Genomic DNA, 16,284 nt, shown 5'->3' with positions numbered 1-16,284 from the left:
TAAAACTGCAGCCGGACGCTCTGTGATCTTTCAACCGCACCAGTTGTTTTCCGCCAGTTGCCTCATTTGCACATGAATCGCAGGTGACTGCGCGTGGGAACCGCGGGAGTGTGTCACCTCCTCGTGTCGCCCTTCCCCTCTCATGTATGAGTTTTCACAGGTAATAAAGCTCTAAATGTGGCGCCATTTCCCCCTTTCCCACGAGAAAGAGCTGGAACCACCAGCATCATCATATACAGCGTCTCTATAATTATCTGGAAAAAGGAAGAAAAGAAAAAAATGCGGATTTAATTTCAGCCGAATTGTGACAAATACTGTATAACGCTGAAAAAAAGACTTTGTCTTTGTCAAAAGTATTTCATTTCTTTAATATTTTATATATATTCTATATTTTCCAGTATTTTTAATGGGGTCTGTGTATTAACCACTGTATTAACCACTACAACTGCACTGCAAAATTCAACATTTCAATCATTAAAGTTCGACTGTTTGTCTCTTGCAGAAGACGCAACATTTGACTCCAAGGTGTTAACGCCAAACCCTTTGATCCTGCGCGGCGCGTGCTGCAGACAGAGTTAATAGGGCACGTGGATCGGAGCTCTTCATTTACAGCTTTAAAGAATTCCAGTGATTTACACCTGAATATAAATCAGAAGACGCGAGGACGGATGTTCACACCAGGTCTGGTTCAGCCTTTGTCCTCGTCACTGATAACATCTGACATGAGAAGCTTTAAAGTTACATTCCCTACATTTACCACTTTTTTTTTCTATTATTATTTATCGATTCATTTTACATCATAAATATTATTTTCTCATAGTGGACTTCATATCATTCCACATCAAAACAAACACTTTTATACATTTTGACTTTAATTTCGGCCTCTAACATTGGACAAAACAAATTGTAAATTGACGTGAAAACAAAATCAAACACTCAATTTATTACATACATCGACAGGATTCAGACGCCTTTGTGCAACTACATGCACTTCATTCATTAATATTATTCTTTTGACAGTCAATCCTGCAATAAAAAATCAGTGAAAAATGTGAATACAACAAACATCATCGTCCTCTCTGGGTAAGAAAGGGAAAATAATAACTTATAGAAACTTTGGCAGAGTGAAAACTGGTTTGAGTTTGAGGACAAATAAGAAAGCAAATGTGTCACATGACACCAAAGAGCTGGACAGTTCACCAAAATGAACTGTGTATGTACTTGGAACTGACATGAAAGCTCCCACTAGTGAAGCCACCCCCCTTTTACAGTGCCCCCTAGTGGCTGGCTGCAATATATAACCCCCCAGTACAACAAAGGTTAAAGTAGTTCAAATCTGCAAATTGGCCTTTTTGTGGCGTTTTTTTGGGAGCCCTAAAATGCGAACATTCCCTTTTGTACACAGCATGTAAGCTTCATGCACCATGCTCCACGTCTTCTGTGGCAGCGTTATTGCACCAAATACAAGCCTGGCATAAGTATTACAGTATTTAGAGTCGGGTATTTTTGTGTGTGTATGAAACCAACCTTAAACAATGTCAATGAATATCAATTTAAGGTAAAAGTACATGCTGTAGTGGCTAAAATCCCAATTTCATTATCTGGGAGCGTTAAGTACAACTTTCAGAAATAGGTTTTAGTACAATTTCAGTCAGACTAAACATGTTTACATGTTTTTAAAAAGTCCGGTTTTAGTCACACTGTCACTCTGTTCTGACTTACATGGACTGAAGTCTCTACCTCACCTCCCTCTTGTCCCCACCCCTTTCTGTCCCCCATTTTTTTTCACCCCAACCTGTCTAGGCAGATCTTTGAGTCTGGTTCTGTCAGAGATTTCTTCTTCCTGTTAAAAGGGAGCTTTTTTTTTTCTTCTTCTCATGTTGTATTTCTCTTTTCCCCTCCCCTTCCCTTCCCTTTCTTCTTCTTCTTCTTCCTTCTCCGGTGAAATAATGTTTCACTCCTGTTTGAGGTTGTAGCCGCTGTCACCTCGTCCTGGTCTAGGTTTGGTTGGGTTGGCTTGAGAAATGGGATCAGTCTCTGCACCACATCTGTGAATGTTTGCATCTCTACAGGGCTGTTTGTGTGGAGTTGGCGGTGTTGTTTGACCTCTCACCTCTGGATTTCTGCTCTGTATGCGTTGAACTCACCGCTGCCTGCTCTGCTCGACTGGGATTGTCCCCGTTGACGAGTGGCGGTTGCTCCGATTGGACGCCAGCATTTGTGGGAGGCGGCGCGGCGACCCTTTCCGCGCTCTCGTTGGCCGTTCTGTCCGTCACGATGATGTACGTGGGGTCCGGCTGGTACGCACTGGAGCGACGCTGCAGTGCATGCTGGGTGCAGGAGAAGGAGCGCTGACGCGGCGCCGGTTGCGGGGACAGGAAGTGAGGCGTGGCCGCTCGGGGGACGTCGTGGTGCCTGTCGCGGTCCTCGTCTTCGGAGGTCACCTCCTGTAAGGTGCTGATTGGACGAGGGGAGCGGCCCATGACCCTCGGAGGGACCAGCGCCGTCGCTGATTGGTTGAGCTGTGGTCGCCAGTTCTGAGGGGAGGGATACTGCACTCTGTTCATCGACCAGTCACTGGAGAGACAAGGAAGTCAACATGGTGTCACACCAACGCCACACACACTAAGAGCGGTAAAGTATAGTGCGGATCAAATCACATCGGCAGAAAATTACGAATTATCAAGTAACAGCAAAGCGATTATTTATCACCGGGTACTTAAATGCAACAAAAGTTATCAATGTTATCAATAAATAAACTGACCACGGGTCTAACTGCATAACCCCACTCACTCATGACTTTGTGAGGTGGAAAAGCTGCAACATACTGAACTCTTCTTTAATAATTCAACGTTCTTGCAGGAAATTGTTAAACTATCATCTTTGAAATTGAACAATTAGTCATTTTCAGCACCGAGAAACACAATTTGCAAATTGCCAATCTGCATTTTTTTATTGTTGTATATTTGGAGCCAGTTTAAAAAACAATTATACTGACAAATTGGTAATGGTTAATATATCTGATCCTCATCCTTACAATATAATATTACAATATAAAACTTATTTTTTGATGGTGATTAATGCATTGCCATGTTTTACATTTGTAAATTTTGAATTGAATCCCAAATGCAATTTCTGTTTTTTACACTCTCCGGATCCAATTTATTTGAACCTTTTCTGGAGTTCTTGTCATGGGAATCCCTTTAGTTGGCATTTTTCATGGGAGATCATACCTGCTCACCAAGGTTTCATAGTGTAAAAACAAGAGATATTAAAGAGATATCAATTACTTCATTAAATAAGAAGAAGAACAGTCACAAATCCTTGTTATTTAGAGGCTGGAACCAGGCTAATCAACATCATAGCTTGAAAAAATGATTATAAAATATTTGCTAGTTATATTTCTTCTCTTGTGCTCCTCTGAATTCAGAACATGCCCTGTTGTTGAAAGCTTACTTTTGTGGTGGCGGCGTCATATCCCGATGCCCTACACTCCCAGAGAAGGAGGCACTTCTACCAGGCAGGCCCGGACCAGGTGACCCGACCCACGGCGAGTAGATAAGTGCACGCTCCTCCCACATCATGTCATTGGCCGAGTCGACGGTAACGGGCCCTCTCTGGATTTGGTGAGCCAGAAGGAGCTCCAGGATCTGGTGACGCATCCCCTCTCTGGCCACGTCGATGGGCCGCCGCCCCCTTCGATCATGCAGCTCAAGGTTGGCGCCGTGAAGGAGGAGGAGCCTGGCAGTGTCGTAGCAACCGTGGAGGGCAGAGAGGAAGAGCGGTGTCTCGCCCTGACAGAGGCATCAACGTATGAATATAACACACTACTGAGATCTATAAATAATATTTGACCTGAATTATCTGAATAACTCCCTGCACCATGCACCCTGCAATACAACAAGGATTTTCTCTATGGAGTTTAGTGCAAAAGAGTCACTTCCCAGGCAGTTAAAGCTTTTCTTACAGCAAGAAAACTTATTTTTAAGATCTATGAGTAGTAGTATCTATGATAGATTTGATTTTATGCTGGCTCTCAGCACAGGGGGGCAATTATTGATCAGGCTGACAGTGCTGACAATGTAATGTAATGTAAGTCCAGGACGTACCTTGTTATCTTGCAGGTCCACAGCGGCCCCATAGCGTACGAGGGTCCTTGTGAGGGAGAGGTGGTTTACTGAACAAGCCCAGTGCAGGGCTGATCTCCCTGAGAGACACAGTGTGAGTGAAGGTGAGGGGGGGGGGAGAAGGGAGGGAGTAAGTCAGCCAATGATCAACCATTACACAACAAGCCCAGATGGTGAAGAGAGAGAGAGACAGAGGGAGAATGAAGGGAAGGGACGTGGACATGGACCGCTTCAGCCGAAGTGACAAAGACAGGAGACGAGACAGTGACCCAAAAAAACACAAGAGTTGCAGAAGACAAATGTCTAAGAGACGGCGAAAGCAAGAAGAAGGATGGAGAACAACGTTAATGCATCCATCGATCAGTGCTTGAGTCTTATTGCACATTAACTTTGTTCTGAGTCAGAGGACGGCAGCAGGGGAGCTGGAGGAGGACGGAGAGGAAGAGATGGAAGCCATGGAGAGAAGGGGAGAAGACAGGACGGGAGAGGAGGGACACAAAAAGAGGACGTGAGAGACATGGGGTAAGTTACACCAGTTACTCAACCCCTCAGTGTACAGGAAAACAAAGGCTTGCTCATGAACTTCAATCTTTTCAGGATGGATAGCAATGTGCGAGATACAGTATCCCAACAATTATTGGTCCTTAAAACGTTGTACAGACATATACTGTCCCCAAAATACAAACACTAGAGACTGAGTCTATAGGTTTGTGTCCAACGTTTGGACGGATTGACATGAAATATTGGTGCCTTCAAATGAGTACGCTCTAAAAAGTTAATTTTTCAGTCAAACGTGACCAAATATGTTGTTATTTTAATTGTAAAGTGTTTTTTATATATCATAGGAAATGTGTTAGAAGAATTTCCATTGTCAGATGCACATTTTACAAGTCCCATGTGAAGGCACAACACCATATAGCACAGATTCTCATGTCTCCATTAGATTGATTTGTAGTAACCATGGAAATCACTTTAAACGTTTTCCTTTAGAACCACTTATGAACCATTTATGACCAAACATTTGACAAACTGCAACTGTAAAAACATATTTGAGGGGAAATTAACAAAAGTTAGCATGCTAAACTAAACTGTGTTAGCAAGTTGGTGTGAGCTTTTAGTTCATGATTTTTTCCTTAGGGCCAAAAGCTGCCAGAAAAAAGCATTTGAAAATAACTAGCATTTCATCCTTGAAGCTAAACTGTGATGTTTAATGCAAACAAATCTGCTAACCATCAACAAAAAAATGTAGTCAGCATGTTAGCATGTTGGTCTGAGTTTTTAGTTCAGCTCCATGGGGTCATAAAATTGGTATTGGGTATTAAAAGTATTAAAAGTAGTAAAATCCATTGTAAAAATATGCGCTTTGTCCCCCAACCAAACCCATGGTGCTAAACTGTATTTGCTAAGCTTTTAGTTTAATGTTGTTCCATAGCTGAAGAAAATGCATTTTAAAATAATTAGCTTTTTTGTTTCAAACAAAGCTTTGATGCTAAACCCCCCAACTTATGGTGCTAAACTGTATCTGCTGAACATTAGCATGCTATTGTGAGCTTTTAGATTAATATTGTTCCTTAGGTGCCAAGAACTGCCAGAAAAATCTGTGATGATTATATAATCTATCTGCTTAACGTCAACACAAAAATGAGTCAGTGTTAGTATGTAGGTCTGGGTTTTTAGTTCAGCTTCATGAGGTCGTAAGATGTCTGTCAAACATTAGCTTATTAGTGTAGTTAGCATAATGTCCATAGCTACATTTAAATTAGATTATTTTCGATTTTTTCCCAACCAAGGCCATCATGCTAAATTGTATTTGCTAAACATTTGTATACTAGTGAAGTTAGCATGTTAGCATTAATTTAAATGTGCCAGCTATAGCTACTACATATTGGTGTAGTAGTATTGTGTTATCATTTTGTATGTGCAACAAACAGATACTACTTGACTGAGTTCATGTTTTGGTTGAGTCACATGTTCATGTTGGGCAGGGGATTCATTACCAGTATGATCAGTGTTATTGACTGGTACCCCCGCTCGCAGCAGCTCCAAAACCACTCTGTCCAGTCCACTACGCACGGCTCGGATCAGAACCACAGACCCATCAGGGCCACACCACTCTGCCGACTGTGAAGACAACCAAACCTTGGTGAGTATACTGTACATTCATCTATTTAAAAACACAACAGACACAACAGAGCAACAACTTGGATAAAGGACAGACCTGTTGAGGAGGGCTGAGCAGTGGAGGAGGCATGGCCCCTCTCTCCCATCCTCTAGGTGGAGCTAAAGGAGTACAAAAATCATTTAAGGTTATTTTTATGTATGGTGGTGTGTGTGTTGTTTACTGGCAGTCGTTCAAACCTTGCAAACACTCACAAACTATGCAAAACAGCAGCCTTTTTGATATGTTTTAAGCCTGCCCCTCACTTGAGGATAATTAGCCAGATTTCAGTCCAGATCTGGCCCTTGCGACAATCCTGGGTGTATCTGATTTGAACAGATTATCCTGTAGTGTGAGGAGTTAACGTGACGACGTGATTGTAATGTTGTGGGACGCAGTAATAGGCAATGAGAGTAAGTTGACCGATGGATGTTGTGTACTTTTGTTTAGAACCGTAACTTGTACAAGCCAAACTGATTCCGTCAAGAAGGACGGAGTAAGTGAGTGAAAACCTTACACTGTATGGCTCTGTGGGACTGCGAGGGCCCGGCTCTGTAGTGTTTTTGCTCCTGCGTCCTGTGGTCACAGATGGTGGTGTCCTCTTGTCTTCGGGAACATCTCGCGTTGATGTCTTCCATGGAACTCTGGGTAAAGTCTGTGTCACTTCCTATATCCTGGTCCCTTTTGAGAGGCCTGAAAAGAAGAGAAGCAAAACAAAAAGTACGGTTCTTAAGAGACTGCGTCTTAGGAACCCGCTGTGGTGCCATGATCTTTTCCTCCTCATGACCTTCTTTTTCCTTTCCTTCCTGTTCTTTTTATTTTGGCTTGTGAGCTCTGAAACACACCCAAACACACCAGATTGTTTCAGTCAAATGTAAACACGCAGCTTGTGGTCGTTTTCGGGGGGGAAAGAAAAAAAAACCAAGGTTAGCATGAGACATTTAATGCTTGAGCGCAATTAGTGAAGTGTTGGGACAGGAGCCCCCACTCATGTTATTACTAAGATTTCCACGCCATTGTATAGAGAGACGGGAAATAAACGGAGGGCGAGGAGGGCGGTGACATGCAGCAAAGGTTACAGGATGCAGGAGTTACTGTATGGACCTGAACTTTACGTCTGATCAAGTAATCAAAATAAATTAAAGAGCATTGTTTTAATGTTAAATCACTGTTAGGGACATTTCAAGAGAGTTTGGGGGCCCAGTGTTCTCAAATTTGTTAACTTGTGACTTGGAACTTGTGACAGCATGGGTGAAGGGCCCAATACAAATTTCCCACTAGTGGGACAATAAAGTTGATCTTGAATCTTCATCTTAACTCTTTAGGACACACCTTGGACAACCTTGTCAGGACCAGTAACCCTCGTGAAGACCCTTAGTTACAGTTGTGTGCTTTTTACGCGCTTTTATGTCTATCTTTTGATAATTTTGGCTGTGTTCATGCACATGCATGAACTTTGCAAGATTGTGTATTTTTATTTGAACTTGTAACTTCCAGCTCAGCTCCTACAGTGAGGCTAAAATACACTGTGTACAAACAAGTGTAACACTCATACCTTTAAGTGCAAAAAATGTCCCATTGAAACCCATACAACTGCAATTTTTGATCATGGTGGTATCATGACAAAAATCTAATCTTTAAAATCTTTAAAAATGAATTAGAATTAGCTCAATGCAAGTAGATTATAAAAATGTATAATATGTTTTTATAGCTTGCTTTTAAATATGCGCATTTTTGTGCTTAGCGGTATGAGTGTGACTAATATTAGACCTGGCCCTAAGGTTAGGGTAGGTATTAATTGGTTATGGTTAAGGTAAGGTTTGATGCTTTGTTTAGACTACGAATGGAAATGAATGGATGTCAATAGTGTCCTGAGAAGAAAAGCTGTACAAACCTGTGTGTGTGTGTGTGTGCATGACATGGCAGTTATAACCCAATTCCACTGGTCAAAAATACAAGCCTGTTTAATCCCGAGTCTAAACAGGGTTTATGTTTGAAGTTTCAGAACAAGGTGTCTTTGCAGTCTCTTCTACAAAGCCGATCATAACATTTATGGGGGCTCTTGGGGGCCTCTTTAAGCCCCAGAATTACCTAACTTTTGTTATGATGATAAGAAAAGCATTATGAATCATTTCTCTCTTCAGCAGCCACTGTTTATATTCTGCTGTAAAAGTGGTCAACGTGATGTAATTCAGACAAGTATTACAGTGTTCCAGGACAAAAAGGGTCAAGTCCATATAATTACTGTACAGGATGAGCTCCATTAGTCTACATGACATCATTGTCTCCAGGAGACAAAACATCCTGTCCAAGCCCCGCCCCTCACCGCATTCGAATGGCGTCCTCGCCCAGTGGTTCCCTCCTCCTCTTTTTCTCCGCTTCCTTGGCTTTCTTCTTTTTCCTCAGGCTGATCTTGTCCTTCTCTCTGCTGGAACGGACTAGGTGTTCCTGGTGAGCGGCGTGCGGCGGCCAGGACTTGGCTTTTTTGTCGTTGCCGTTGCCGTTTTCGGTGACTGTGGACCGGTGTCTCACCCTGTTGTTGACCTCCCTCTCCGCCCGCTGCTGCTTCACCCTCCTCACCACCAGGAACACCACTAGGGGCAGCAACAGTAGCAGGCCGATTGCTATGGCGACTACCGCCCACAGCCACACAGGTTTTGGGTCTTTGAAAGAAAGAAAGAAAGAAAGAACAATCAATACTGTTGAATCTTTTTTACAGCCGCATCCGTATCAGTGCGGACTTTGATATCCAGTACACACCCTCAAGACACTATTATTTACTGAAATTGCTTGAACTTAACCTCTTCTAATCTTGACCAACTCTCTAAAGCAGGGGTTCCTAAGGATCCTTAAAAAAAGTCTTAAAGGGCACTGAATTCATCAATCTAGAAGCAATAACTAAATGAGTAAGTGTGGCTACTTGTCGAAACAGGCTTCTTCCAGTTTGAAGGATTTTAGATAAAAAAAACATGATACTTATTATAGTTATATTTTTTAAGTAGTTATATATGTAAAATAAATACACATTAAGGGTTAGGGTTAGGGTTTCTTGTTTCGTTTTTATGGCAGGTGGCAACCACATCTGTCATAAAACTGGAAGTAGGCGCACTTTTGCACATGCATGGAACAAATCGGGTTTCCATTACGACGACGACGACGTGAGAAAGTGTAAATTCAACTAAAATTGGCTTTTCAACTAAGTCCAGCCGCATAGCTGAAACTGGCACCAGTGTGTTTCAAGCTCAGCCCACTGGGAATCGAGGCTCTAGTAAATTCAGGTCAGACTTTTATTGTGAAATTAGTATTTAATTAAAAAGTATTGAATTGTCCATGTGCAAGAAAGTTACCTAATTGTTTATGTTAGTGAATTACACTTTTCACCAAAAAAGGTGTTTTTCCTTATTTCGTTATACCTTATCATTTTGTTTTTAGAGAACATACCCACCATGTGTGAACAAAATAACAGCTAACAACTAGAAAAGATGACCAACACAACTAAAAAAAAAATCTCGGAAATGGAGATGTGTTTTATTGTATTGTCTCTGGATGAAATCCAAAGCTGGATGTGCATGTGTGAGCGTCAGGACATGTGAGCGTACCTTCAACTGGCACTTTCACCGTTTCCTCCTTTCTGCTCCCTATTTCCTCTCGGACGCCTCTGATGCTGATGACGGCCTTCAGCTCCGGGAGGGCGGGGAACGAGGTGGGCTTCAGGATCATCACAGCACGTAGGAAACTGGCCACCTCTGTGGCGTAGGGGAAACAGGTAGAGGGCAAACGGGAGCACGGCCTGTTGTCCACTTGGAGGAAAAGGAGGGAGCTAGGAAAGAGGGAGCAGCGGGAAAGAGAAACTGTCATGACAAATGTTTGTTGACTGAAATCTGTAGCTTTTCACACTCCATCAGCTTACGTGTTACACCCTCCTGCGCCAAAGTCCATAGAGAAAATCTGCCTTTTTAGCTCACATATAGGACACAGAAGCTACTGGTCTTCTGCTGCCTTATTTGGTAAGTTTGTGCCAAACAACCCAGAAGTTACAAGATAAGATAAATGAAAACATTTTGTTACTTAACTAATGAAAACAACGAATATACGCAGGTATTAATATTTATTTTATTATCTCTACTTGTCATTGTGATCAGTTCAGAATGGTGGAGACCCTCAAGGCTCTATATTTGGCCTACTTTTATTTATATCTTTATCAGCATGAATTATGTATTCATATGGATGTAAAAATCCATTGTTATGTAGATGATAAAGGTCTAGTATGTAAAATTTTGTTGAAATGAATGATTTTCTTTTGGCAGAAATTGAAGTTAAAGTAATTATACATCAATTGTATGAATTGTTTCATTTTATAATGGGAGCCAGGTGAGCTCTACGTAGGCCACCGTTTTGGACCACCATGTTGATAAACCCTAACCCTAAAAATGTGTTGATGCTAACTGAAGGCTACATAAAGTACATCCAAAACAAGCTTCTTCTAATTATAATGCCAGAAACATTGAGTTTATCCCGCACCCGTTGGAGTCAGCAGGCTTTGCCTGAGACAGCAGGTCGATGAGCTGCTGAGGGTCAAAGTCAAACAAGTTTCTGTTGGCGGCGAGCTGCGTGAACCCTCGGAGCTTGAGCGGTGACTGGAGCAGGACGCTGAGCGCCCACAGCAGCGAGTTGTTGGAGAAGGTGCCACGGTCTAGCGGGATGTTGGTGTGAAGCACCAGGGTTCCTTTGGCCCACCGAGGGCTCTGCTGTGTGAAGCAGTCGCTGCCGTCCCACCCACAGGGGGCGCTGTTACATCCCTGGCCACAGTGGGAGTCGGCGTAGTGATCGCGGCAGTACTTGATGTGGTCTGGACTGAAATAGACAAAATGGAATCGTTAGACAAAAACAATGCTGACTTAAACTACTACCCTTTTATATGTAGTTTAGGCCAGAGTTTCTCAAATACTGGGTCGGGTGCCACAGACGGGTCGCAGGAGATTTTTTTAAGGTCCCCAAAAGAAATCAATTTTTTGCAATTTCTTTACCAAATATCTCTTGGAAATGATTCACTTTTCACTAATTCAAAATTATGTGAGCTGTGACAGACGTGTGCGCTTGTTAATCACTATATTGTGCAGTATGTATCTATAGCAGCCAATTTACTGCTAAATAGCTTTTATTTTGTTTTATTTTTGACCAAATGTTTCTGACAGTTTCTAACAAATAGCATTTTAAAATTTTAAATTGTATTCTTTAATATACCTTATTTTTTTCAATTGACCTTATCCACCAATATTACTATATTTTAGTTTGCTTTCTTGCATGTTTATTGTTTCTACCGTTGTTCCCACCCAAAGATAACCGTCGTTACCACTCCCCAGTACATTGTCACGCATTCCCTATTTTGTTTTGTTATGGGTTACTTACATGCACCCACACCCTGTCTTGCAATAAAAAGTTAAATTAAAAAGATTTTTAAGTGATTTATGTGAGTAAAAACATAAATAACACTATTAATGCAAATATAAGTGGGGGAAAAAACAGTATATGACCATTTTAATTCACAATATTAAACTGAAAATGCAAAGTTGTTTTTACTTGCAGTGGCCTCTGTCCTTCTCACAGTCGAAGCCGTCTCTGAGACACTCGGGCTCCATACAGTCTCTGTCACATGACCCGTCTCCGAACTTGTCCTTACACTTTCTGTTGACCGGACACTGACCCCACGGGTCACCTGACACAGCTGTGGGGACAAACACAGACTGGTGAACGTTGCACACATCATCGGACCGGTTTTTAAGCTTAGAGTGAAGTCATTTTTGCTGTAGTATTTGGTTAAAGAGGAAAGAGTATCCTCTTTAATATATGTGTACATGTGTATATATATATATATATATATATATATATACATAATACAACTTAAATTCTCCACATGAGGGTTGTGCGACACTGGGGCCGATCTCAGCTGTTGACACTGTCTCTAAATTACCGCGTCACATTTGAAGAGACAGAGCATCCTGAAATTGACTGTGGGCTGCGATTCTGTATTTCCTGAGCCATCTTTTTGAAATAAATAAAATGGTAATCTGGCACATGCCCTCATTCTAGCAAGAATCTAAGGAAACCACTGGGGTGGAAGTAGCTCTTTGAGCGATATAGAAACTATCGCATTTTCGCCGATATCTCTTGCATTTCTCATTCAAACAACGTCAAGCTCAGCACACACTGGTGACGAGAGTAAGTCACCTGCCAAGTTTAAAGCCTGTCAAGCGAAGTGTTGGCCAGTTATGGGGTTAAAAGACAGACAGACACTTCTTGCATTTACTGTAGCAGAGGTCTCAAATCCGCAGCCTTATTTCTGTATGTGTTAGATTAATTTTGATTCATAAATACGTTTTTATTTTCATCTACATATCATTCCATATCAAAACAAACACTTTTATTTGGGCAATACCGGGGGAAATATCATCACAAATATTGTTTTTGTGATATCATGATCAAATTTTCTAAACTAAAAAGATGCTTTTTCCCCACTCTGCTTTTTATCCGCACACATTTTCCAGTTAAATAGCAGATAAAATGTGCAATATTCAAATATTGCATTCCCTTGTCTCTGACATTAAACTCTAATTATACTGACCATGTGAGCGTTTTATTTAAAACCACCCCCATTGTTCCAGAGCAGCGGCTGCTCACAACAATGCAGGTCAGGCCGCGAAAGGTGGGCCCTGATATGAGCCGCTTAAAAAAGGGAGCAGGAAACGGTGCTGACATAAACAGGAAGTTTCCAACAGAAGTGAATAGCAACAGGAAATGGACTGGACCGGGGTTGGTTGAGTCGGGGACTTGATAAAGGTCGAAGGTTGTTGCCGTGGCGATGAAGAATGTGATGGAATCAGACAATGGGGTTGGCAGGTGTGAGCTGTACCATTAAATCACGTGTGTGTGGACAATAGAGCTGAAATTAGACGCGAGAAATGTTTTATAGTTTTGTTTCACTTCATCAGCAGAGAGGAACTTCCCAGTGCAGGAGGAATTTATATTTATTTAGACTGAACATATAAAAATGTCAGGAATATTACAAACAAGTGTGAAGATATCAGGCTATTTCTTAACAGACCAAACAAAAGTACCGTTTCAGATTATTAGGTTATTAGAGCTGCAACAATTAATCGAAACTAATCAACTTTTAAATTAATCGCCAACTATTTTCATAGTTAATTATTTGGTTTTCTTTTTTCTTAATCAAAGTTCTCCACTCTCAGCTTTTAAATGTGAATTTCTTTGTAACAGTTGATCAAGAAAACAATCTATAGTTGAAAAGCGGATAAACCATCTGGGCTAATAAATATAAGATACTCTTAATTACAGTAAAACAAAAACATGAACACTGGCTTAATATACCTTAAAAAGTTGAGAGAGGATTTTTTTAAAAGTTTCCATAAGCTTTAACTCTTGGTTCTTGTTAACTTTTCAAACAGGTGACTTGTTTGTGCCTGTATGTGACTTCAATAATTTGATTTTAAATAAACCATATACACTACCAGTCAAAAGTTTAGACACACTTCCTCATTAAAGTTAATGGAAAGTTTTTGAGTGTTGTGTCCAAACTTTTGACTGGTAGTGTAAATTATGTTGAGTATAGTGATTCTGACTCACCTCGACATGTCCAGCTCAGTCCCAGCAGCAGAAACATCCTCAGAACAAACATCTTCAGGCTCTTCAGGCTCTTCAGGCTCTTCAGCTCCCACGGATCAGCAGCAGGACCGTCCAGCTGTTCTGCGGTGAAACTGGCCTCTGATGTGCCGAGGCTCAGCTGTGTCTCAAAGCGTCTCACACTGCTGTAAACCTGGGGCCCTGCGGTGAAGCTTCACCTCAAAAACCAGACGTCAACTCTGAGCGGAGTCGCCCAATTCCATCACCGCCATCACTAACGCCTCCCCTGCCCACTTTGCTCACTCACATTTCTCTTTCTTCCTCTTTTTTTTCTCAGAGGCCCTGCGGATATCTGGACAACTTCCTGCCACTGTGTGGAGAAGAATAGCAGGGCGATGACCCCGATGAGCATGAGTGAGTGTGTGTGTGTTTGCTGGACGAGACGTTTTGTATTTTGTATTGTTTTTAAAACACTTCAGCGTGTCAGGACACTGCGTAGTTTGAATTTGACCTATTCAAATAAGCATGGAGCTCACGCCCATCTGTTGAAACCTCATTATTTTATTGAAATTTTAAAAAAATGACCGGCCACAGTAAATTATTTTCATCCAAAGAAACAGAAAACCAAAAATTCCCATGTCCTACCCCATATATGAAGCCTTCTTTGACCTTCACCCGTTCGTTTAAAAGGGTATAAACAAAATATCCTGATGATGGTTTATGGTTTTTGGGTTAGTATAGTAAAATTTCTGCATTACAATATCTAACTAGGACTATGAATGGGCCCTCGTGTCCCCCACACTGGTCGTGCAGTGCAGCGATTCTCTGACTTTGGCCAAGTACGAGGGCACTTCCTGTTTCGTGGCCAAATGGCGGCTAAATTCAAAATGGTTGTGTCAAGGGTTGGTCTCTTGTGTCACTTATGAAGTTTAAAGGCGATCGGTGAACACGTGGCAAAGTTTTATAGGGCACCTACTGTCTAACCCCTTTTCCAATAACTTTTGCCTTTGATGCGTCTCGTACAAATTGTCGCGTTTTTGTTTTGTGTTGGGACGATAACCACGCCCAGAGTCAAGTCAAATTCAAAATAGCCGACTTCCTGTTGAGTTGAGGCCATGGTCATAATGGACTTTTTTGTTCGTCTTGGGCTATCACAAGTTTCCACCAAGTTTTGCAAAATTCGGCGCAACTTAATTTTGGCTTGCTCCATCCACGTTACGACCTGTTAGCATATGGACAGTGCCTTTAACAGAATACAAAAGCACCTATGACAAAACACACCTATGCTAACTTTTCATGGAGGGTTTGTCTTGCCAGATTCTTTTCATCATCATTATTATTATTATGATTATTTATTAGAATATTATATGTACAACATATAGAAACCAGCAGAGCCGTATAGAGCTGGTCGATTATTAATACCTGAAGAAATAACTAGAGAATGACTTTTCACTGTCCCTACAGTAGTCTGATAAGGGTGGAAATATTCACTACTATTACTATTAGTTTTCCAGTTGTATTGTGTGTATTTGGACAACGACTACTCAGTGCCATTCCGCTGCACGTACTGCTGCGAAAGGTGTGGTCTTCAAAGACGAGTGCTCAAAATAGTAAGTGCGTGTGCAGCTCTGCTCATCCCATTCTTCCAACGTGACAGCATGGGGGAAAGGAAGGAAACTATCAAGGAGTTCAAAGTGTCTGCTGGGGCTTTGAGTCTCACACTTAACACAAGGTCAAATCACCACCAGAGGAAGCGTGTGCTTGAATTTTAAGAACTTTAAACTAACCGAGCCATAAATATAAGTATTGTCAACCACCTGATCACCCAGACAGGATGAGAGGGCCCCATGTCACATTTTTACCCATTTATCCATTCTAACCCATTTATAAACACTCCACTGTTCAGTATAGCATGTAATTAACTCAAATAATGCATTTCAACATAAACATAAGCTTCCGGGTATCTATCTAATGGAAAATGATAATTCAGGTTATGTACAGACTTTACTCAGATAGATAAATCAACATGGCTGTATTCTATACAGTATTATTTCTTAAGTCAGTTCAATTCAATTCAACATTCATTTGATATTCAAACTAGAAAACTATTATGCACTTAAACCACTTCATTGAATTATGTCAAACCAACTGTGCAACACAGATAGTAATATCCCATCTTTTCATTCATACAAGTTTTTGCTAAACTTAAATCTATTATGCTTCCTTATCTTTTGACCTGGAGATGTCAAACCACTTGTGCAATGTAAAGACTAATATCCCTAAGAATAAGACTAATATTAAATAAAGAAGATATACATCAAAAACAAGCCCTGTGTTATATTATGTTACGACGCTGAAGTT

General features: G+C 41.2%; 1 protein-coding gene across 1 annotated transcript; it reads right to left on the bottom strand.

Annotated features, from left to right (window-relative positions):
* Positions 1 to 1,937: 1,937 nt before the first annotated feature.
* Positions 1,938 to 14,321, bottom strand: notchl (notch receptor, like). Its single transcript, XM_044035085.1, has 11 exons — positions 13,927 to 14,321; positions 11,866 to 12,010; positions 10,807 to 11,139; positions 9,885 to 10,105; positions 8,612 to 8,948; positions 6,803 to 6,978; positions 6,346 to 6,407; positions 6,125 to 6,248; positions 4,110 to 4,207; positions 3,457 to 3,794; positions 1,938 to 2,577 (listed from the first exon to the last, which is right to left on the bottom strand). Exons 1-11 carry the CDS (start codon positions 13,976 to 13,978, stop codon positions 2,067 to 2,069), a joined length of 2,397 nt encoding a protein of 798 aa, XP_043891020.1. The 5' UTR covers positions 13,979 to 14,321; the 3' UTR covers positions 1,938 to 2,066.
* Between the last annotated feature and the right edge of the window lie 1,963 nt (positions 14,322 to 16,284).

This window comes from Solea senegalensis, linkage group LG9, assembly GCF_019176455.1.
Source record: "Solea senegalensis isolate Sse05_10M linkage group LG9, IFAPA_SoseM_1, whole genome shotgun sequence".
NCBI classification, from domain to species: Eukaryota; Metazoa; Chordata; class Actinopteri; order Pleuronectiformes; family Soleidae; genus Solea; species Solea senegalensis.
Note: the sequence above shows the minus strand (reverse complement) of the source record. Positions and strands in the feature narration are given on the sequence as shown.